The 22182-nt window shown below is 53.6% G+C and overlaps 1 protein-coding gene across 3 annotated transcripts in view; it reads right to left on the bottom strand.

Annotated features, from left to right (window-relative positions):
* PRIMA1 (proline rich membrane anchor 1) overlaps nucleotides 1-22182 on the bottom strand; it is a 48795-nt gene that overhangs the window by 4859 nt on the left and 21754 nt on the right. For 2 of the 3 annotated variants that reach the window (XR_005024176.2, XM_036882360.2), the window contains exon 4: nucleotides 2633-2759. Coding sequence is in view for 2 of the 3 variants with exons in the window: in XM_036882360.2 (XP_036738255.1) it covers nucleotides 2633-2759 (127 nt within the window). In the remaining variant the exon portion in view is untranslated. Of the gene's footprint in view, nucleotides 1-339; nucleotides 1206-2632; nucleotides 2760-22182 lie in introns of those variants that run through there. The other variant, XM_036882357.2, reaches the window with a different exon arrangement.

Genomic DNA, 22182 nt, shown 5'->3' with positions numbered 1-22182 from the left:
CCTCATTTTACAGAAGAGGAAAGCAGTGGGGCAGCTGGCAGGGGGGACTTGGGGGCCACCGCATGTATTACTCTCACTGAGAGCAACACCCCTTCTCAGCCCCTGGGCCTGGTTAATGCCCACTCCCCTTCTGGAAGCTCTCAGGACCCCTGGTCTGGGAAGGTGCCCCTCCTCTGGTGCCCCCACCCCTGGGCCCCCCGAGCACTGTGCCGCCAGGTACAAAGTTGGGACTTCTGGAACATTTATTGGGTCACAGGATGAAGTTTGATTCACTGAGTCTGTGTATAGGAAGGGTTGATTAGACCCACCTCCTGCCAAGGTCAATGCCCAGTGAGGGCACCCTCGGGAGCTCCTGCATCTGCCCTTCCATCCCCATCGAGGCCTGTGGCCCTGGGGCCTGCACCCAGAAGCCCAGCCAAACTGCCATGCCCAGAATCACCTCCTTCCTTCCTCAGCGTATTCTGGAACCATCCCCCCGGCAGCCTGGCTCCAAAAGGCTGTTTTGGGGTCATTCACAAAGATCTCTTGGAAATCCTCTCCTCAGACTCCAGGCTGTGAGAGTTTTCTAAAAGGCAGGGTTTATCACTGAATTTCCCTTTTAATGGTTTTACGACATAAAATGCTTTTGTTTCCCAAGAGAGAAGGCATGTTTCAAATGAATTATTAACCAGAAAGAAGTGGTTGTGAGCAAGAAATCCTCCATTAACTCTGGAGAAAAATGCAGACAGCTGGCTTGCACGAAGCTATCTATGTCTTGCAGCCCCCAGCAGAGGTCAGCGAGGGAGCAGCGAGGGCACGTGCTCTCCTGCCCCGGGGTGTAACTTCTGCTGGCCTCCCCACTCAAGCCTCCGTACAGCCTTGTCTAGGAGTGCTGGCCTCTATTTCTGCCTCCGCTCCACCGTGGACAGAGCCCACTCCCGTCACTGAACATCCGCCCTTGTGTGCTGGGATGCCCTTTCTGCGTTATGAGGGCGTGGAGGGCAGAGGCCTGGGTCTTATTCCCTTGACTCCAGGTCTTGCCCAGAGAAGGATGCAGGTCGCGGTGCTGGGGCAGAAAAGGGACCGCGCGGCCGTCTCCGTCTGCCTCCCCCGGCCGCCGTTCTGTCTTCTCCCTGCCCTGGGCTCTGGGAGGCTGGCTCTTCTGACTGCATCCCAGGGGCTCCTCAGTTTCTTGGGTTTGGCCAATGACAGGCACCCTGAGGGGACTGGGGAGCATGGAGAGGATGGGTCGTTTCTGCCCCTCCTTTCCTATTCTGGGGCTACATCTCCAGCTTTTCCAACCACAGCTCCTGTGAGACCCTCATCTGGGTCTCCAGGCTCGCTAGGCTTCCCATGGGACCATTTGCTCCCCTTGCTCTTGTTATAGGGTGCTAACTGCTTCCCTGTGGCCAGCTCTGGAGGGCCTCACCAGCCCCCTTCACCCCTGGACCCACTCACCCCCACCTCCCTGGGGAGGGAGCCCCGCCCGCACCCGTGGAAGGGATCCACTGAGCCATCTCAGGTGAGTTCCTGGTCTTTTTCTGCCTGCGGAGAGACCAGGAACCAAGAGGTCAGAGCCTGTGGGAGGGACAGACAGCAGAGAGAAGGCCCCTGTGGCTGCGGCGTGGAGGGGAGCGGAGGGGAGGGGGGTGCCCCCACATGCCTTCCTGGAGACCCCCAGCCCCGCAGACACAAAGCCCAGCCCACGGTGGCCAGCACTGCCAGTCAGATAGCAGTGTGAGTTTGTTCCGGCACGTTCCCCTCGCCTCTTCCCATTGAAGCAGGCAGTGCGCTCCTTCGGGGGAAGTTTGGGGCAAAGAGGCAGAAGCGACGCTGCGTGTCTTTTGGAAGAGACTGAGCTTATTAAAAAGATGTTGATGCCTGTCTCTGCAGGGAAGGGTCCTTGAGGGCACTTAGGATCCTACTCTCTGGCAGTACCCCAGGTAGATCTTGCACACTCTTCTTCAAAAACCTTCACTGGCTCCCTGTGCCTACTAGTCACAGGCAAACTGCTCGGCATGGTGGGACAAACACCTCCCTGCTCAGGCTTGGCTCCCTTTAGCCTCGTCTCCCCTGTGCAGTGGCCTGGGTGCCCTGGTGCTTTTTCTCACACAGCCACCTTTGTCTGGAGCCTCCCCTGCTCTGCTCTGGAAAATCCTCCTCCTCCTGAAGCAGGCGCTCAGCTCCTATGCTGTGTCATGGCCATCGGAGTGAGCCGGGACTCCTCCCGCACCTGCAGCAGGCCACCAGCCAACACCCATGGCCCCCCCTCTTGCCACCTGCCTTGCAACACAGTCATTCACATGGCCCTGCGGCCAGGTGAGCACAGCCTGGGTCTTACGTGTCTCTCTACACACAGAGCCTGGCACACAGTAGGTGCCCACGGAACACGTGGGAATCGGACTGGCCATGTTTCCAATGCCTCTGCCTGAGTTTGCAAGGCCAGGCCTTCCTCTGAATTACAGGGTCTTAGAGAAGGGGGCCTTCCTGTCCATGTGCCCTCCTGGCCTCAAAAGAACACACACACACTCCAGGTCCGGGGCACCCTTGAGGAAGGGCAGGCAGGAATAGTGAAATCTGTTCTTAGCCCAGTACTAGTGATACGGAGAGGCATGGGGTGGGCGGAAGAGCTCAGCACCTTGTGAGCACTCACCTCTTTATGGCTTTGTAGCAAATGATGACAAGCACAGTGAGAAACACCAGGGATGCGCAGCACACCGCGACGGCGATCAGCAGCCCCGACCAGCTTTCCTCAGCAGGGCATGAGGTAGAGTTGGGGGCTGCAAGAGACAGAAGCTGTCTGAATCTCCGCCGGATGAGCGGGCCCCAGACGGCGACAGAGGTGGACTGTGGTGGGTGCCACCAGGGTGGCCTTGCCACATCCATCACCAGGATGAAGGCCCTCTGACCCATCCTGCCGTCTGTGTCCCCACCTGCACCCCAGCAGCAGGTGACATCATGCTGGCCCCCAGCCAGGCAGCATGCTCTGAGCCGGGGTTAAGCGCCACCCCAGATCATCCATCCTCCCTTGGCATGAGCTAACTGACAGCAGGGTCAGGTTTAATTTCCCATGAAAAATAACAGCACATCTCATTCTCTCAGTTGAGGCATTAAATCCACTTCCTCCGACCGTGGGGGTGGGGGGAGGGCTCCCAGGGCACTCAGAGGGAGGAAGGAGAGGGAGGATCATCAACATCAGCTTTAAGTTAATTTCTTGTCAGAGGCAAGCCCTCTCCCTTCTCGGATTTGGCCCATATGGCAGTGCCTACAGCAGTCTCAGCTTGCATGAGTGCCCCAAATTTGGAAAAGTCTGTCATGGAGATCGCACATGACACTGGGCCCTGTGGGCCCCCTCATCGCCACTCCGTGGGGTCCTTGGGGTGAGCGTGTCCTCCGCCTCGGCACTGGCTGTGTGGGGTGCTGTGATGAGGCTCACAGCAAAGCCGGTTCACTCTTCTCTGAGAGAAGCCGACACAGCACACGGCCTCATCCCAGCTCAAGAGACCCAGACACAACTGGGAAGACGTGGCCAGAGTCACAAAATGAATGGGAGAGGAGGAAGGGAGAGAAAGAGAGAGGGGCTGGAGAGGGAGGGAGAGGGAGGGAATGATGGATGAATGGACAGACAGATATACAGGTGCTACTAGCTCTGGTCAGGTCTTTAAGATGTGAATATATACAAAAGAATCAAAACTATGCCCTAGACTCTGTATCAGTTTAATAATATGGCCCTGGGAGGGAGTGCAACAGTACATGGGGAATAAGTGAATGATTTCCCAAAGGATCCATGGATGACTTTATCATCATCATTACTGATGTTATAATCAGCAAAGTGTAATTTACATGTAATGAAATGCACTCATGTTAGCTGTGTGGTCTGAGCAGCTTTGACAGGTGTGTATACCAGTGTAAACCACACCTCTGTCATGATACAGAATATTTCCGTCACTACAGAAACTTTCCCTGGACCTCCCTGTCAGTCCCTACCCAGGAGGCAACCACTATTCTGCTTTCTGAAATTGTAGATGAGATTTCCTTGCTCTTAAAATTCATATAAATGGAATCATACAGTTGGTGTTTTCTTACCTCCTTTAGCAAAGTGTTTTTGAGACCTGTCCTCATTGTTGCATATTTCAGTAGTTCCTTCCTATTCATGGCTGAACAGTATCGCATTTAATGTACATGCCACAATTTGTTCACCTGTTGATGGACACCGAGGCTGGTTCCAAGCTTTGGCTTTTGTGAGTAAGGCTGCTATAAGCATTTATGAACACGGTGTAGACCTGTTTTCTTGGCATAGACATGTTTTTACATTTCTTGTAGATAAACATCTAGGTGCAAGATGGATGGCTCCTATGGTGTGTGCATGATTAGCTTTATAGGGAACCGCCACGCTCATTTCCCCAAGCACTTGCACTAGTGTATACATGCTCCTGTTCAGAACAAGGGAAGGTGGAAGGAAGGGAGAATTTATGGTTACCAAATTGTTATCAAATTGTAGCATTGTTGCAGCTGGGTTAGGAGTCCAGGAACCATTCTGTGCTTTCCAGGGAATAGGTGCTAAAGCCTCATCAGCAAATGCAAGATCTCTAGAGGTGGAGCTCAGATCATCATGAGACCCAGCCAGTTCCGAAACACTCCCTGAGAAATGGCTGGGACGAGGATGTCGCCAAACATCCTTGGTGACTGCTTTCCTCCTGGGTGATATCAAGCCTTTAGAATCCCCAATACCAAAATGATACAGAATATGGAATTCAAAATGAGAATAAACCCTAAAATAAGGGAAAGGGGGGGCCAAAGGGATTCTCATTTTCTTTATGATGAACTTCAGAGTTTCTTCTGTGACATATCAAACACAAAATCATTCCCCCCAATCCCTCATCTTGGGGTGCCCCTGGCTTGGCTGAGTCTTCCCAGGCGAATGGGCACAGCTCCAGGCCAGCCTTCCCCTGCAGCAGTAGTCACTGCCAGAGTCATTAAGGCAGCCAGGTACATGACCCTGCAAAGGGAAGCAATTTTGTTTTCTGTCAATTCTGTGTCAGGCTCTAACACCTCCAGCCAAGTCCCCAGGGCCACGCCTGCAGCCCTCTGGGTCCCTCACACCTGCCCACAGCCTGCAGGTTCCCAGCACTCCCTGGCTGGGCAGACAGCTATCAGTGTACACCTCCAGGGGCACTCGGTAATATGGGTGGGGGGGCCGCCCTTGGTAGCCACAATGAGTGGGCTGAGGAGCTACGGACGCTAGCAACAGCAATGAGCTGGATATTCCCACACTAGGCAAAATGCCACCTGGGGCCCCTGTTGAGAAACTCCATCAACCTGGAACAGACTGGTGGACTCTAAACCTCGTTTGGAATTTGACAATTTGGAATGTGGAAATGAGCGCCTCTTCTGATGCTCTTCTCTTTACATTCTCTGTTACGGAGGTGGGAACTGTCCTCTTGGAGGTGGGAACTGCCCCCTTGGAGGTGGGAACTGCCCCCTTGCTTACTTTCCCCAAACACAGTTGATACTGAAGGCAGGGAGACTTGTTTGAGAGGGTCCTGCTGCATTGGTCCCTTTTATTATTTGCAGTGCTCTGCTTGCCGCTTGCATGTGAGGAAACTCCCCAGGATAAAAAACAGGGACGAAAAGAGGTATTGTGGACCTAGTCCTAGGCATAAATCTTGGATTTTGCTAAGAAAACAGCTATTGTGTTCAAAGAATGCATCCTCATTTATCCTTGCTTGAGTCATTTTACAGGAGAAAGGGTCAGGGAACATTGGAGCTGGAGGAAGCCCGGGAGGTGTCATTTCAGACAAGAAAAAGTGCCGAGGCTTAGGATCTAGAAGCAGCCCTCCCAGGGGCCAGGGTGGGGCCCAGATCTTTGGGGGCAGGGCAGGCCTGCTCCAAACGTCCTTCCCAGTGGATGTGGCCAATACTCCTCTCCAGAGGGGATAAGCTTGCCACCATGTGGGCAGACGGATGGGTCATATCAGAGAGGATAGTATCACGAAGGGACTTGCTCACTCATTCACTCATTCTTTTGTTCATCCGGCAAAACATTTACTGAGCACCGTCTGTGTCAAGCTCAGCTAGGACTGGGAGAACAAAGATGGCTTACATTTAAATTGTGCCCTTAGCAGGTCTGGCGTCGGCTGCCCTGGATCACTATAGATCTGGCCAAGACCGGATCACCTGGCTGGAGGAGCCAGCAGGATGCAGGAGAGTCACGCACAAGTTTCTAATGTGCAAGGTAAAACTCATCTGTGGCTGAGGTGAGGAGCCCACGGGGTTAAGGGTCAGCAGGGAAGGGGGATGCCGGTGCGAGACAGGTGGGCAGACGGGGAAGGCTGAGGCCACCAGAGTGTGAAGTTGCAGGCCTGAGGCTGCCGAGGTCTGCCTCCCATCCACCCCCACGCCCCCACCCCCACCACTGCTCCCGGCCAAGATCCAGCAAATGGAACAGAAAGGCGGGAGCCTCCAAGACTTTTCAGGGGTCACAGCACTCTCCCCACCGGGTCTCTATGAGGCTCTATTGGCTGTGCTCCTTACACACTCTCGATGCCTGTGAGCATGATGACACTGGCAACCACAGAGAGCAATGCAGAACTACCCACGCTCAGGTGTGCTTTATCAAAGGAACTGCTTTCTCTTTGGTCAAAAAATGCATCATTAAAAGCTTACATTTGGGACTTCTGCTTCCAGCCAAGAGGGAGTAACGGGCCAGATTGCACCCTGGCCAACAAAAACATCCCAAAACATACCCAATCTATAAAACATCAAGGCAATAAAAGGCAGTGATCTCTGAGAAACAAGAAACAGAGGAGGCGAGTTCTACAGCTGCCCAGCTTGCTGCCTGGAGAGCGGGTCCAAAGAGAGTCCTGGAAGGGAGGAGCCAGCAGTGCCCAGACAGTAGATCTGGGAGATGGAGCTGCACATCGAGGGAATGGACAAGACAGGTGAGGTCCCATCCCAAGGGAGCTTACAGAAGCAGAGGGAGGAGGCAGCATACAAGAAAATGCACAAGTGAGCATATAAATACACTCTACTACTCTACTTCACATGCTAGAAAAGAAATCACGATGCCTGCATATCTTGTGGAAAAGCAGCAGATGGTGGTGGTAGGGGTGGGGGGATTGGGAGCTTCAAATGTACCCATCTGAACAGGTGTCGAGGATTCTTGGCCGACCAAGGAGACTGCTGTGGGCCTGTGGACCTATGGTGGTCCAGGGCCACAGAGGGACTGCAGGAAGTCAGGCAAGCCCCCGGCTGCTCTTGGTGACCAGCACCTTCTCTATATTCCTCATGGATTTTTGTGACTCTCAACTGAGACAGCAGAGGCAATGTTCTTGAAGATCGAGGAGGAGCACCCACCATTTGCTGGGCACTTCCCCCAGGCACATGGTGTAGAGCCCACCTATCTCCCCCTTTTGTAAGTGGGGAGACGAGGCCACACAGACAGGGGCGTGTCAGGATTTGCACCCAGGTGTGCCTTGTGACAGCACTCATGGCCAATTCAACACATATTTATGCATGACCTGGGCACCTGCCACTTCCTTCTCCTCGCGAGAGACAGCTGGGCACAGATATTTGCCAGGAGGGCACAGAGTGAGGTAGGAATGAATCAAAGCAACAGCGAGCAGTGTGGAAACAACCTTGGTTTCACAACAGTTTTTTAACAGTTCTTAGAAGAAGGGAGTTCCAGCCATGTTCTTTGTTTTAACACAGCTTACTCACTGTGAGACGGAGGCTACGGATTTATCCATGGCTCGGCCTCTTGACCTTCAAGCAGCCAGCCTCTTACCCCTGTTGCTCCCCACTTCTCAAGTGCACCCTGAGTGCCATGCACTTCTGGTGACACCACAGGTGTGCAGTGGGTTCTGGGGCATCGTTAGACGTCTCTCCTGACTTTCAGAGTCTTTGGTGACTCATTCCCAGCCTGCCTGAACGGTTTCCTGACTGATCCCCAGGAGCCGAGCTGGCAGTCTACTTGATTGGCCTTAATTAACCAGGAGAGGGGGTGCCACCTGCAGGTGCCCTCTGCTCCTGCTCCTCGAAGCCTAGCTCCCAGCCCATCAGGTGGCTCACAACCGCCGGGCATGGGCTTGTCGAGGGCCCCGAGCTGAGTACAGGCCAGTCTCCTTCAAGGGGCTCAAGCCCATGAATGCACTTTCCAAATCACAGAGGACACGCTCAGCCTTCACTGTGGGAAACTGAAGTCAGAAGCTAGCCTGGGCTTCGTGACACTGTCAGGCATCGTGTCTCAGCCACTGCGCCAGCCCAGCTCCAAGGGACATCTCAGGGCACAGTTACCCTTAGGGGTTTCTTTCTGTGTGTGGGGTCTCTTTCTGTAACATGCCCTCCCAACCACAGGGTGGGTCTTGAGGAAACCATTCAGCAGGTCTAGGAAAAGTGCAGACACAGGACTCAGCAAGCTGATGAAGTGCTGGCGAACACAGAAGAGCATTTATATAGCATGTTCTGCCTCCGCCTGCTCACCTAAAACACCTGTTGGTTTTATCTCGCTTGCGAGAATGGCAAGAGGTCTAGCAGCTTTCCTGAAACATTTGTATGTTGGCAAAACCTGTTTCATGGACCCTTTGGACAAAGGGGGACTTCGAGGCTCAGAGGAGGGGCTGGGCAGACCCTGGGCCTCACCTCTCTCAGCCCTGCTTTCTGTACTGTTGTGGGCACATGAGGACAGGGTGCTCAGAAGCCCCTTCATCGGCTGACAGCCCTTCCCTCACACTGCTCCGTGTCCCCAGCCCCACCCTGTTGGGCTGCTTGACACTGACCCAGAGACCGCTGAAAAAGGATGGGGTGTGGGGCAGCACCGGAGGCCTCCCCACTGTGCCCCGCCCCCACACAGAGCTCATTGTCCCCCGAGCACAAGGGGCCGACTCAGGTCCACTGCTATCCATTCATGGGCACAGGGCGTCCATGGGGAGGCCTGTGCCAGGGGCATCCACCCTCCCACGTGGACCAGCTTGGGTGTGGGGCTGCTCACGCATTTCCTTTCTTGAAGGTGCCAGGGAACATGGCTGGACTTGAAAAACCACAAATACAGGATCTGATCTTGGTGCTTTATGCAAACCTCTGGAGCAAGCCCCCATTTCTAGAAAAAAGGAAGAAGTCTCCTTTGGAGGTGCTCCAGCTCACAACAGTGAGCAGATGCACCTCAGCTTGGCCCTCTGCCCTTCTCTGCTGATGGTAATCTGGCTCATGCTTTGGGTACAGCACAGAGAACCCCTTTTTCATGAGTCTTCTCAAGTCCTCCACAGACCAGAGGTTCCCACAGCAGGAAGCCCCTGGCTGCCTGGTAACAGTGGACAGAGGCCTACACTCCTGCCCACACCAACAGGACAGAGCTCCTGGGCTGCAGCCCACATGGGGTCCCTGCCTCTAGCCAGGGCCAGCAGGGGCAATGTGCCAGGGAGGAAGGGCTGAGCTTGGCCTGTTTTGGGGGCATCTGTCTCTTGCCCCCTCACCCCACAGGCCTTCCAAACCTGGCTCAGGGGCCCCCTTCCTGCTCCAGGCAGCTGGACTGTGGTGGGCTACCGTGGCAAGCATTCCTGGCTTTCATTCACTGTAGGCAGAAATTGTTGGCCTGTGGAAGTGCATAGGGCCTTGGCCAGCTTCTGGCCAGGGGTCCTGTCAGGTGAAAGACCTAAGTGTGCTGCCAGGACTCTCCCAGGGCTCTGGAGAGGCTCCAACCACAAGGGCTGACCAGGCTGGACACATCGCTGGGCTTCACAGGGAGAGCTGTGGGCCCCTGCTCCTACCCTCACTTCTGAGCTGAAGTGGCCTCCAAACACCCTCTCTGCCCTCAGCCTCTTCTCAGCAATTGCCCTGTGTGTGCAGCACCTCTCAGACCCTCACCCCTGTGCTGGAAGCATCCATCAGGGAGCTCCTACCTCCCTGCCCTGCCTTCCTCCCAGGCTTAGACCCCAGCCTGGGGCTCAGCATTCCCTTGGCTCCAGCTAGGCCACCAGAGGCCAAATCCTGGGGCTGTGCTCTCTGACCTCCCCTCCAGCTGCCCCTGCCCTCACCCCCACCACCCCTCCCAACTCCAGGCTTGTCTGTGCTGCTTCTAGCCTGGAGATCACAGGCTCCTCCTTCCTGGGTGCCTCTCTCAGTTCAGCACAGTGGTTATTTGTACTGGCTTTGAATCAAAAGGGCCTGGAGTTAAGTCCAGATTCTGGGATGCAGGTACTCATTCAGATTTCACCTCAGTTTCTCCACTGTAAGCTGAGGAAAGCAGCAGAACCTCCTCCTCAGGGCTGGCCAAAGGTCCGCGAACTGTGTGGAGGGCCCACAGGACACACCTGCTGGCTTCCTACCACACCCTCCCCTCCCCCCTGGCAGATGCCCAGCTCTGCCAGGTCCCACCTCCACAGGGCCCGGACTTTGGGGAGAAGGTGGCTCCAGCCCAGGAGGTGGGTGTTCAGTGGTCTCAGCCAGGCCTGGCTGTTCCAGTCCTGCCTCTAATTGGTTCAGGGGTGGGCGCATCATGCCGTTCTGGGCAATGACATGCGAAGAGGTTGGCCGAGGGCTTCCAGAACTGTGTCCTTGCTGTTAAGGCACAGAAACAGGCGGGCTTCTTTTCCTCACAGACACAGCTGTGCTCTTCTTTATCCCAAATAGAGCAGCTTTGGGGGGCTGAAGGTGCTAGGGTGCAGGGAGGGTGGGTGGCAGTGCAAAGTAGGGTATCCACGGTGAGCCTCAAGGGGCCACCTTTAAGCAGAGTGGGACTTGGGGAGGGAGTTAGTCATGCAGGTGCCTGGGGATGATCCAGAGCAACCGCTCTGAGGTCAGCACGGGCCTGGTGTTTCTGAGGCGCAGCAAGGAGCTGTGGTGGCTGGGATGAAGCGGGCCAGGGGAGGTGGGGGGAGATGGCTCAGGGAGGCCAGGAGGAGGATCTGGGCTTTTACACTGAGAGCCGGGGTGCCAATGAAGGGCGCAGTGAGGTCTGACTGACACATCAGCCCGGTTGCTCTGTTTAGAGTCCGCTGTGTGTGTGTGTGTGTGGCAGGGGGGGTGGAATGGGGTGTGGGAAGCTGGGAAGATACTGCCCAGGAGAGAGAGGACAGTGGCTCTGATGGGGACAGCAGTGGAAGTGATGAGAAAAGGAATGTTCTGTGTATGTTGCAAGGTAGAGTTCATGAAAGCTTGGATGTGGGTGTGAGACAGAAAAGGTGCCTCTAGGGATTGGGGGCTGAGCAAGTGGAAGGATGGGGCTGTCGTCTAGGGATGAGGAGGTGGCAGGGCAGGCTTGCTGGGTGGGTGGGTCATGAGATTCCCACACCGCCAAGGGAAAGTGGTGAGTAGGCAGCTGGGGCTGGATTCTGAGTTCAGAAGCAAAGGTTCTGCTGGAGGCATAAACTCGGGGGTTGTCAGCTCACAGCCCCAAGACTGGATGACATCATCAAGGGAGGGGGCTGGACGGAGCAAAGAGGGTCCGGGCCCTTCCACGTGAGGAGGCCAGCAGCAGAGGAGGAGGCAGAGAGAGAGAGAGAGAGAAAGTGCGTGTGTGTGTGTGTGTGTACACGCGTGCGCATACCTGCGCTGGTGCAGGTAACCCAAGAGAGACGACGGCCAGTGCATGGGTAGGAGGAAGGAGCCCTGATCCGTAAGGAAGGTGACAGGAGGGCATGGACATTTGGACTGCACCAGCGAAGAGGGAACTGAGGTCAGTAGCTGAGAGTGAGGGCAGGGAGGCACTGGGTGGTGGAGGGGAGCAGCGGGCACTCCAGGAGGGCAGGCCAATGCATGGACTGGGGGAGCATGGTGGGCTGGTGAGGCTCGAGGTCACGAACCTAAAGTGAGTCCAGGGCAAGGTCGGCCCTTTTGCGCCAGCCACCTTCAGCTGCCTGGGGCCACTGTGTTGGGTGAAGTGAGTGCAGGGTGAGGGCGCTGGGGGTGCACCCAGGGAGTAAAGACACTGCGGGATCAGATGAGGAAACTGAGGTTCCAGGAAGGTGCCTAAATTCCCTGGGTGGGTTGTGGAGCTGGGACCTGAGCCCGGGCATCTGGCTGCAGGGCCAACTTGTAACTGCTACATGGACAAAAGCCAAGCAAGCAAGCAAATCCAAGCATAGTAAAAAGTGCAGAAAGAAAGAAAATGCTTTCAAGAAGATGACCCAGGGTGCTATGGGGGCAGGGGATGATGCTGTGTGTGGAAAGGGCACATGGGTGTCTCCCTGGCATCAGAGAAGCTTCTTTGAGATGTTATTTGGGCCGAGTGCTACAGGGTAGGGGACAGGGCAGCCCTGTGGAACGGTCCTGTCTGGGTCGGCCCAGGCAAGCCAGGGAAGGAAGTGGGGCATGAGCAGGTGGCACCCCCACCTCTGCTCCCCAGCTGGTGCCAGGGCCTCCCCACCGAAGCCCTGTGGAGGGGCTCCGAGTCATTCCATCTGTGAGTGCCAGCCTGTTGCCCAAGCTCCACGGGCACTCACTCCTCTGGTTTATTTATTTCTGGCTGGCGTCCTGGGCATGGAGCCCAGTGAGGTGGCCGGGTGGCTGTGTATCATCAAGGACACTGTTCTCAGGCTCGGCTCCTGAGGGGAGCATTTAAAAAAAAAACCAATACATTATTAATAATTGTCTCCATCATTCCCGTGCCTAATTAGGAAAGGAAAATGATGAATTATGCTTAAGTCTCTATGGTGGGGCAGCCACAGCTTTTCCCAACACAAGGGAAAGATCTGGGTGGAGGCTGGGGCAGGAGCCGAGAGCAGCAGGCCACTGCCTGGTGTAATTAATTATGCTTCTGGTGGCGACTGCAGAACACGTCTCCCCTTGTTCTTCACCCAAACAGCCCTCTCTGCGAGGCGCCTGCAGGCCAGGGCTTATTACTCAGCAGCACTCCTCTCTTGCAGGAGCTGCTGCCCACCCTTTCTCTGCCCCTTGCCCTGGACCCCCCACCACCGCCACACTCCTTGCAGGTCTTCCCAGCCTTCTGTTCCCATCCGGGCTGCAGATGCACCACTGCTCAGAAGGCCTGCACTTGCCAGCCTCAGGACAGCTCAGCACTGCTGAGAAGTGACGAGATGGTGCCACATTAGGAAAGCCCTGAGCGGCCACGTGAGCGCACTCAGACTGTATGCTCATCCGTCCACTCACCCGCACATATCTGCTAGGAGCCTGCTATGTGCCATGCCCTGTGCTAGGTTCTGGGGGATATGACAGTGGGCAAAACATACAGGGGCCCTGCCCCTGTGACGCTCACAATCTGCTGGAGAATGGGCACCGATTCAGTGATCGCCAGGTAAATGCATACTGTGATTCTACCTCACTGAGACACTTAACTGGGCACGTGCCTTAGGGACAGACAGCAATAAACTGTAAACAAAAAGCAATAATGCCTTGAACACGAAGAGTCAACCTAGGCTGACTGAGTGTACTGATGGTATTCATTAAATGCCCAGCAGAGCCCTCGTACCTATTGCTACTCAGTAGATGTTGGATCACCTCCTCCCCTTCTGAAGGGCACTTAGATGATGGGGCCTCCTGAATGCCCAGTCAGGTAGAATCTGAACTGTCTAAATAGCTATAATCAGGATGAAGAGGGGTTCAGGTTCAACTTGGACCAGTGGTTGACAAACTCTGGCCAAATATGGCCCACCATATGTTTTTTTATAAAGTTTTATTGGAACATGGACACACCTATTCATCTATTATCATGGCTGCTTTCTGGCTACAAGAGCTGAGTTGAGTAGCTGCAACAGAGACCATATGGCCTTTCAAAGCCTGGACAATTTACTCTCTGACCTTTATAGAAAAAGTTTGTCTACCCCTACCTAATTTAGGGTAGTCTTAACCTGAGATTATTTCACAAGGTAGGAGAGCAATCGATTGTATCCTGAAATTACACCCAAGATATGCATTTTGCAAGTAACACTCCCCTCCTATTTTATTTTTCAGAAGGGCCCTTTACTCCAAGTGTGGTACCAGCATGTTGGTGGGAGGTCTCTGGGTATGTGGCACAGGGCTCTGTCCAGCCTGGGTGTCTTAACAGTGGCAAAGTGACCAGAAACAAAGGCACAGCAGACAGACAGACATGAGTTTGGATCCTGACTTGGCCACACCAACCCTGCCAAGTGACCCTGAGTAAAGCACTGACGTCTTACAAGTTCCTCATCAGCTGACAGGGCGACGACATTCCCTGGAAGGCTGGTAGGGAGGGTCAACCACTATAATGCGTCCTAGGGCCCCACGGGCAGGGCAATCAGCACAATAATGGTTTCTGGGGTTCTTCCAAAGGCAGGTCTAGGGTCCCCAAGTAGAGGCAATGGGATTCGGGCAGATGTAGGACTGACATTCCCAGGACCTGTTCACCCCCTCTGACTGTCTGACAGCAGGCTGATTCCTGAGGCAGGGACAATGTGCCTGGCTTCTGGGCTCCTTCTGCTCCCAGGGATGAACGCTCACCCTTGGCTGAGCAGTGGTGCGGGCAGCTCTGTTACATTATTCCTCTGGTGGTTTTCAGCACCAAGGGTGCCACCAATCCCTCCTCTCCACCACTGGGCCCTCTCAGTACATCTTGGGGTCTTTTTGTTTGTTGGGTACTCGGAGAGCAGCTGGGACAGCCGTCCCACCCGGTCTGGCTGGGCAGATGCGTGCCTTTAGGTGGGAGCAGCTGCCGTGTGCGCTGGGGCAGAGGACATGCGCTTTGCCTTCTGCATCCCGGCACCTGCCCTTCTTTGGAAGATGGCCCTGGGGCTGCTGGGAAGGCTAAGCACCGTGTGGAGAGCCTGGGAATTTATTCCCCTACCCGCCAGAGAGGCCTTGGTCAGTGACCAACAGGTGCGAGATGGGACAGCCCAGGGCCCGGTGCTGGCTGGGACCACGGTGAGACACAGCTCAGGCCCCTGTAGGGCCAGCTCAGGCCTTTTGGACTCTTACTTGGCTTCCTTTCCTTCCCTGTCCCACCCCTTCCGCGGCCTTCCAGCTTCCCTGGGAACACCTCCTTTAAGAGACCTGTCTCCAGCTCTGAGGACAGGTCCTGTGTGGGGAAGCCCAGATATGCAGTCACCGAGGTGCTGAAAGGTCCTGGTCTGCCTTCTAAAGCATCAAATAGGTAACATTACATCCATGGGGTCCCTATGAGCGTGCTATACTCCTGATTCCTTCCCAGAACCACCCCTTGCTAGTTCTCTGGACAGAGCCCAGGTCACATTTCAAGGTCCCATTTCAAGGCTGGGTTGAGCTGAGAATGATTTCTGTCCAGGCTGTGGCCACAAAGGGGTGGAGACCCAGCCGAGAAAAACCACTGATAGCTGATCTTTGTTTCAAAAACGGAGAAGAAAGAAATCTGAAGCCTAGCTTTGGGGCAAAACTATAGTATTAAAGAGAAAAAAAAAACATATTGATAGTCCACTGCTGCCCTCTGATACAGTAGCCACTAGGTACATGTGACCATTTAATTTAAGTTGATTAAAACACAATTAAATAAAAAATTCAGGTTCTTTTTTGCACTGGCCATGTCTGAGTGATCAATAGCCACATGTAGCTAATGGCTACGTTATTGGACAGCCCACAAATCATCCACATCACAGCAGAAAATTCCTTGGATGGCACTGGTCCATGGCGAAGGGATGGGCTTCCCTTTCCTAAAGGCCATCATGAGTAGTTTTCAAACCCACTGGAAGCAAAAGGAGATGGCCACATCTATGCTATCTGAAAAGTACCTTTTTCTTAGATTCTTATAGTTTATTCTCATATCCTCTCCCCATGAAATACGTAAGGCAGGAATTATTAGTAACATTTTATAGGTAAGGAAACCGAAGGTTCCTAAGGGCCAAAGAGGCAAGGTTACAGAGCTGCCAGAAAAGTGACCAAGTCGTTTTTGTTTGAGCTGCAAGGCTTCAGATGCCGTGGCTGGGATGGTCCCAGATGATGAGAACAGCAGTGGAGAGACCCAGCAAGTCAGATCTCTGATGGGTTTAAGTGTGCCAGGCTTATCTAACAACCACGCCGGGCACGCACGCTCATTCTTTCAATAGCCACATGACTTGGCGAGTGGACACCTGTGACCTAAAAAGTGGTCCCTATGTCTTTGAAGGCTGCCCCGTGGCTCCCCCTCCATGATGAGAAGTTGTGGCACTGCAATGAAACGGGGGCAGGCCCATGGCCCACGAGAACCCCAGGACGGCACTGCCCCAGGACACCTTCTGTGCCACTGGCCTGTTGGAAGGATGGGCAGCTGAGATTGGGCAGAAGGTCTTGGCTTGGCAACCAGCTCCTGCCTGGGAACTTAGCTCTCTTTCTGGACAAGCTCGTCCAAAAGCTCAAGGCCACACAGCCTGGCTTCTGGCATTATATTGGAAATCCTTTGACCCTTTGCAAGCACACCACCTTTCTGGACCCCACAAATGCCCATCTGCCAAAGAGGAGTGCAATCTTGGCCTAGCGCAGAGTTCTTCAGCCTCGGCACACCGACATTCTGGGCTGGGTCATTCTTGCTGTGGGGCTGTCCTGTGCCCTGTGGGATGTTGAGCAGCATCCCCAGCCTCCACCCACTAGATGCCAGTAGTGCCCCTCTTCCAACTGTGATGAGCAAGTGTTCCTGGGGAACAAAATCTCCCGGCTGAAAACCAGACACCTGGAAGGTCTCCAGGACTTCCCTGGCTTGTACCCTTGGTGCAGAGATGGATGCCCCCAACACGGCACAGCCGGCGGTGCAGACCTTAATCAGCCCCCCAGAGTGCACACCAATCCCAGCTTGACCCTTCCAGTGGGACCCAAGATTCCAAGCCAATTGCCTCCAAGATGACCCCCGGCTACTCGGGGGCTGTACAGTGGAACTGCCTATAACAGGGCCCAAGACGAGGCGAATGTGTAATTTTCCAAGGCATCCATAATCCTCTCCGCCAAGGCAAGAGACAGTGGGCCTTTGGCACCCACAGTGCACTTCATTCTAAATCTGAAGACAAGGAGCCCATTCACTCTCTGGAGGGGCAGGGCAGCCAACATTTCTCCCAGGAAACGGCGGCCTTTGGCCTCCACTGATTGCTGGTGAGGGTGACACAGAAGCTTGGGAGCCGGGAGCAGGCCCTGTTTCTACTGCCTTGTTTCCGCCGGGGGACGAAGGGGCTGTGAAGCAGCCGGCGCTCCTCCCTGACCTGCCTGCCAGCACTTCATCATCTTCCAACAACAGGGGTGCTTCTCAAAGGCCACTGGAGACGACCCTCGCCTAACTGCAGAGATGGTACCTCCCTCTTTCTGAACAGGACTCCCTTGATACATGGAAGGCACTTTGGAGCAAAGCTTCTCTGAATTGTTCTGGGCAACTACAGTTGGAGTGCAGGAGGCCAAAGGCGATGCAAAAGATCCCACAGTGTGAACCAGAAACACCTTTCCCTTCATAAAAAGATGCCACACAAAGTCATGGCACCATCACCTATGTCTGGACTGTTCCTGCCAGGCTGTTTCTGAGCCTTCACTCATGTTTGTTATCTGTCATCTGTCTGCTGGCAGATGAGGAAATGCCTCAGGCTCCAGACAATTTTATAGAGGGATTTCTATATTTTAAAAATATTCGGAGGAGCTTAATAAAAATATAGTAACAGTAGCCTCCTTTCCTAAGCATTCATTAAACCACATCATGTGCATGCCTACCATCTGATTGAAGTCCCCTGATCCATCAGCAGATGGAGTGTCACTGTCCCCATTTACAGAAGTGAGGACAAGCTCCGTGAGGCAAGGTCAATGGAGAGGCTGGGATTCCAGGACAAGCTGATGCTAAAGTCTGTCTTCTTTCTACCACGTCCTATTGCCAATCAGGCAAAGCCCATTACTGGGTTTTAGTGACAGGATGTCTTGGTCCAGCTGGAAAAACCGATTTTAACATTGCCTGGGGATGCCATGACCTCTGACCTGGGGCTGCATGAGAGGTGTCCCTAGCCACACCCCGCACCTTCTCCAGTCCTTTCTGTACTCCTCTTAAGGGCAGAGAGCAGGAATTAACTCAACGGCAGAGTTTGTCAGTAGGACCTGGGAGCACAGAGTTTACTTCATGCCCACCTTAGACCCCAGAAGTGATGGAAAAGGGAAATAAAATTCCCAGCAAGGCAGTAACGTTTTATATCAAATTCCAAATGAATTTTCCCCCCTTTAATTCCTTGCAGTTACGAGCTCCCTGGACACATTGTTCCAAAATCCAATCCACCTCAAGAAACCAACCACTGCCACCTGCTATTTATTTTTCAAGACAGCTGGCCACACAGGTCACCATCATCGACTTCCCATCATCTTCTCTTGACAGGGACATTAATGGGGCCTCAGAGGTGAGAGCTGCCTCATACAGACAGGGGGACGCTGCAGGAACCAGCCATGTCCACCTGCTTCAGAAAACCAAAGTTACCAGAAACAAATACCCACTCAGCCTCAGCCCCCTCACCTGGGAATGAGGCTGACATATTCTGGGGAATCTCCTGAACCATAAAATTGGATTAATAACCCTGAAGATTCTGGAGACATTAGGAAGTGGAGGCCTGAGGAACCCAGCCCCTGCCCCACAGGCACCCACTACAGGAACCAGTTTCTGATATAGCCTTGAGACAGCAGGCCTTTGTGTACCTATATATACTCCAAGTGAGAGCACCTGTTAGAGTCTGAATGTGTGTGTGTGCCCTGCCACCAAATTCATATATGGACACCTAATCCCCAATATGACGGTGTTAGGAGGTGAGGCCTCTGGGAGATGCTTAGGTCATGAGCAGGAAGCCCTCATGAATGGGATTAATGCCCTTAAATAAGAGCCCAGAGGCTCCCTCGTCCCTTCCCTCATGAGGACACCATGAGAAGTTGCCTTCTACGAACCAAGAAAGGGGTCCTCCCCAGACATCAAGTCTGTCTGTGCCTTGACCTTGGACTTCCAGCTACAGAACTGTGAGAATTAAACTTTCTGTTGTCCATGATCCACCCAGGCCATGGTATTCCATTAGAGCATCCTGGACTGACTCAGACGGCCCCCACGAACCCATTCCACCCCACCGCACTGCCCACCTATGGATGTACCCCGATTGACTGAACCACTTCAGTACAGGCTGGTTTCAAATGAAAGGACCTCACCTCTTTATTTGTCATTTTCAAGCCCAAAAGTAGTTCGGTGCCCAAACTAATTTGGTAGGAAAACCTGAGCTGCAGGGAAGTGGGGCTCTTTGTGGCCTCAATTTGTCGTATTGAGTGTGATATCCACACATTGCATGCAGAAATATTACAGCGTGCTGGACTCCCTGACAGTGTTACTTCATCTGCACTGCATGTATGAAACTGCTTTTCTAAAGTCCCAAGCATTCTGATTTCTGAAACATGCCCAGCCCCAAGTTTCTGATTAGGGATGTGGAGATTTCCAATGTGGTAAACCGCAGGTGATGAGCTCCTGGGGCCACGTCCGCCCTGACCCCAGCTCGGAGTCCTGTTCCTCCTACCCCCAGAGCCAACCCACACGCAGTAACAAGAAGCAGGCATTTGCTGGAGATTTCCTGGAGGGGCGAGGAAGGAATTGCCACCATGCCGGAGAACAGAAATTCACACCAGTCCTCCAGGCCCCCCGCCCTCGCCCCGAAGGCCTCCCTGTCCTTCTGTCCCCTGCCCCCACTCCCCGTCCCACACTGCCTTAACTCCCCTTGGCACCTGGAGGAATCCACTCTCAGCCTCGGCGGCTCACACCTCCCATTCCACAGCATATCGAGATGGTGATTTTTAAAAGCAAATACAGAAATCAGGATTTTTAAAATGTGAGTTATCTTTGATGGTTGAAGACTGTTTCTTTCTCATTTTAAACATGGGTGTGGCCTGTGAGGCCACTGCACATTTTCCTGTACTTCTGGGGGACAGTGACCTGGGTGAAGGCCTCAGTGATGGAGCAGCTTTAATCTGGCTCTTGGGAATAAGAGGGGGGAAAAGGAAGCTGTCATCTCGGAAAATAGAAAGAGAAGGGAGTGAATACAGTGTTCTCAGGTCCCGGCTACCTTGGCTTCGAGGGTGGGTGGGTGGAAAGGCCTTGCAGCTGCTGACCCAGGCCCCCGTCTCGCCATACTCCTCCCTGTGGCTTCCAATACCAGCCAGATGCCAACAACTCCCATAGTCACAGCTTTAGCTCCAGCATCTCCCGCCAGTCCTGACTCACACATACAACCGTGACTTAGTTGTCTCTGCATGGGTGAACCACAGGCCAGCTTAGCCTTCACATGTCCAAAGCCAACTCATCATTTTTTTACCCTCCACCCACTTCTCCCAATCAGCCATTCACCCAGCTGCTCAATTCAGCCTTGGGGGGGCTTTCCTGACAAGCCCCCCTTCTCCTCTCCCCCCACATTCAGTCCAACAGAAGTCAGGTCAGTTCTGCCTTTAAATTTGGCCTCCCATGTCCATCCTGGCCTCACCTGCACCCTTTACAACAGCCTCCTTCCTGGTATCTCCCTCCCCACAACCCATTCTCCACACAGTGCCAGAAGGTGCCTGGTAAAATGTAAATCAGATCATGATCATAAATCAGATGCACTCCTGCTCTATATCCCTCTAAGTTTTCTTACCCAATCTTTTTACCATGGTTGTTGTTAAACCTCGTGCCCTATTTTGGCCACACAAGTTCAAACCCTTGTAGGGAAGATTCTAGAAACTTTTCCCAGCAGTGACATAACTGCCAGAGCCAGCGCATAGTGGGATAGCTTCCAAGGGGAGGATGAATCAGTTGTGGGATGTGTGCTAAAAAAAAGGAAAGGCATTAGTCCTATTACTTGATGACTGCACCTCAGAGAGAGCAGCACTTAATAAATGTCAGCCACCACCATCACCTCGCGTGCAACACTCGGGCTAGTCTCTCCCAGATGGGGAGCGGTTCGGTGGAGCGTCAGGCTCGGCTAATCCCGCGGGGCTTTAAGTGGCCGGCAGAAAGCATCTCAGGGTTGAATAAGGAGATAAACTGCTTTGTTGGCTATAAGGCCCAGAATGTTCTGAGAGATGAGACGAAAATCCTTTGTGTATTTCTGACCGTGAAGGAATGCAGGGTTCTAGCCTGGGTGTGGGGCCCGAGGGAGTGGGGCTTTGCTGTGGACCCCTCGTCCTCCGCGGGGGGAGCTCGAGCTTGCTGAGGCTCTGTGGGAGCTGGGCACCACAGGGTGCTGGGTTCTGCCTTGGTGGACCTGAAGTTCAGTGGAAATGGGGTGAAAGGGAGTGAGAGGAATGAAATGGGGGAGAAACTGAGAGAAACTTTAGTTTGATGGAGATTCTCCTCACCTCTAAGAGGAATGCATAGTAGATGATGTTGGGGTCCCCCACAAATTGCGGGGGCAGTCAGTGGTCAAGGACTCCCTGATATGAGGCATAAAAGGCTCTCTGATCTGTTCAGAGCTTCCTTTGGGCTCCCCTGAGGCGAGATTCCAACTGCAACTGTCCCCTTGCTTGCCGCTTCCCCTTTCCTGTCCTGCTTCCCCACCTCTTCCTCCTGTGCTCTTTCATACACACACCTGAATCCCCTGCATCAGGCTCTGCCTCTAAGACACCCAACTAAGACAGGATGATGAATGAAAATCAAGAAGAATGTGACTTCTATAAAGACACAGCCTCATAAAGTACCTGACCACATTGGACTATGTGTAAAGATTTCATATATCAACATTCAAAAGTGTACAGTAGAACAAAAGCCCTGGGGGCAGGTACTGAGGGCCCTGCCCTTCAGCCAACCAGAATGTCAACAGCGCGGGGTCCTTGGGTCAGTTTCACATGCACAAATTTACTAAGCGCACCAGAAGCAAGGCACCCTGCAGGAGGCTCTGTGGGGTGGATGTGGGGACAGAGTGGACCTGTTCTCTGTCCTCCAGGGGCCTGCAAATTAGTGGGGCCACCAAAGAGCACAGAGTCATTCAGTGACACTAACCATGAGCCCTCTGAGGCCAGGGACCAGGTCTTGCATATTTTGCATCTCTCTGTTGTTGGCAAGGTGTTTTGTAAATGGTTGATAAATGAATGTGGACTAACCCACAGCTACCATACAAGAGTGGAACAGAATCATCAAAAGAGACAGCAGCTGCCTTCCATGGTGGCAATTTGGCCTCTGAGGGTCCCCAAAAATGGAAAGAATCAAGTATCCTCAGGACACTGGATTAGGGCTTGACATTTGGTTACTTCAAAACAAGGCTTAATGGTTAAGCAGTTCCTCAGTGGGGTCTCTTAAGACCTTGAAGGAGGGCAGGGCACTGTGTGCGCACGTGTGAG

Source organism: Manis pentadactyla, chromosome 11, assembly GCF_030020395.1.
Source record: "Manis pentadactyla isolate mManPen7 chromosome 11, mManPen7.hap1, whole genome shotgun sequence".
Lineage (NCBI taxonomy): Eukaryota > Metazoa > Chordata > Mammalia > Pholidota > Manidae > Manis > Manis pentadactyla.
Note: the sequence above shows the minus strand (reverse complement) of the source record. Positions and strands in the feature narration are given on the sequence as shown.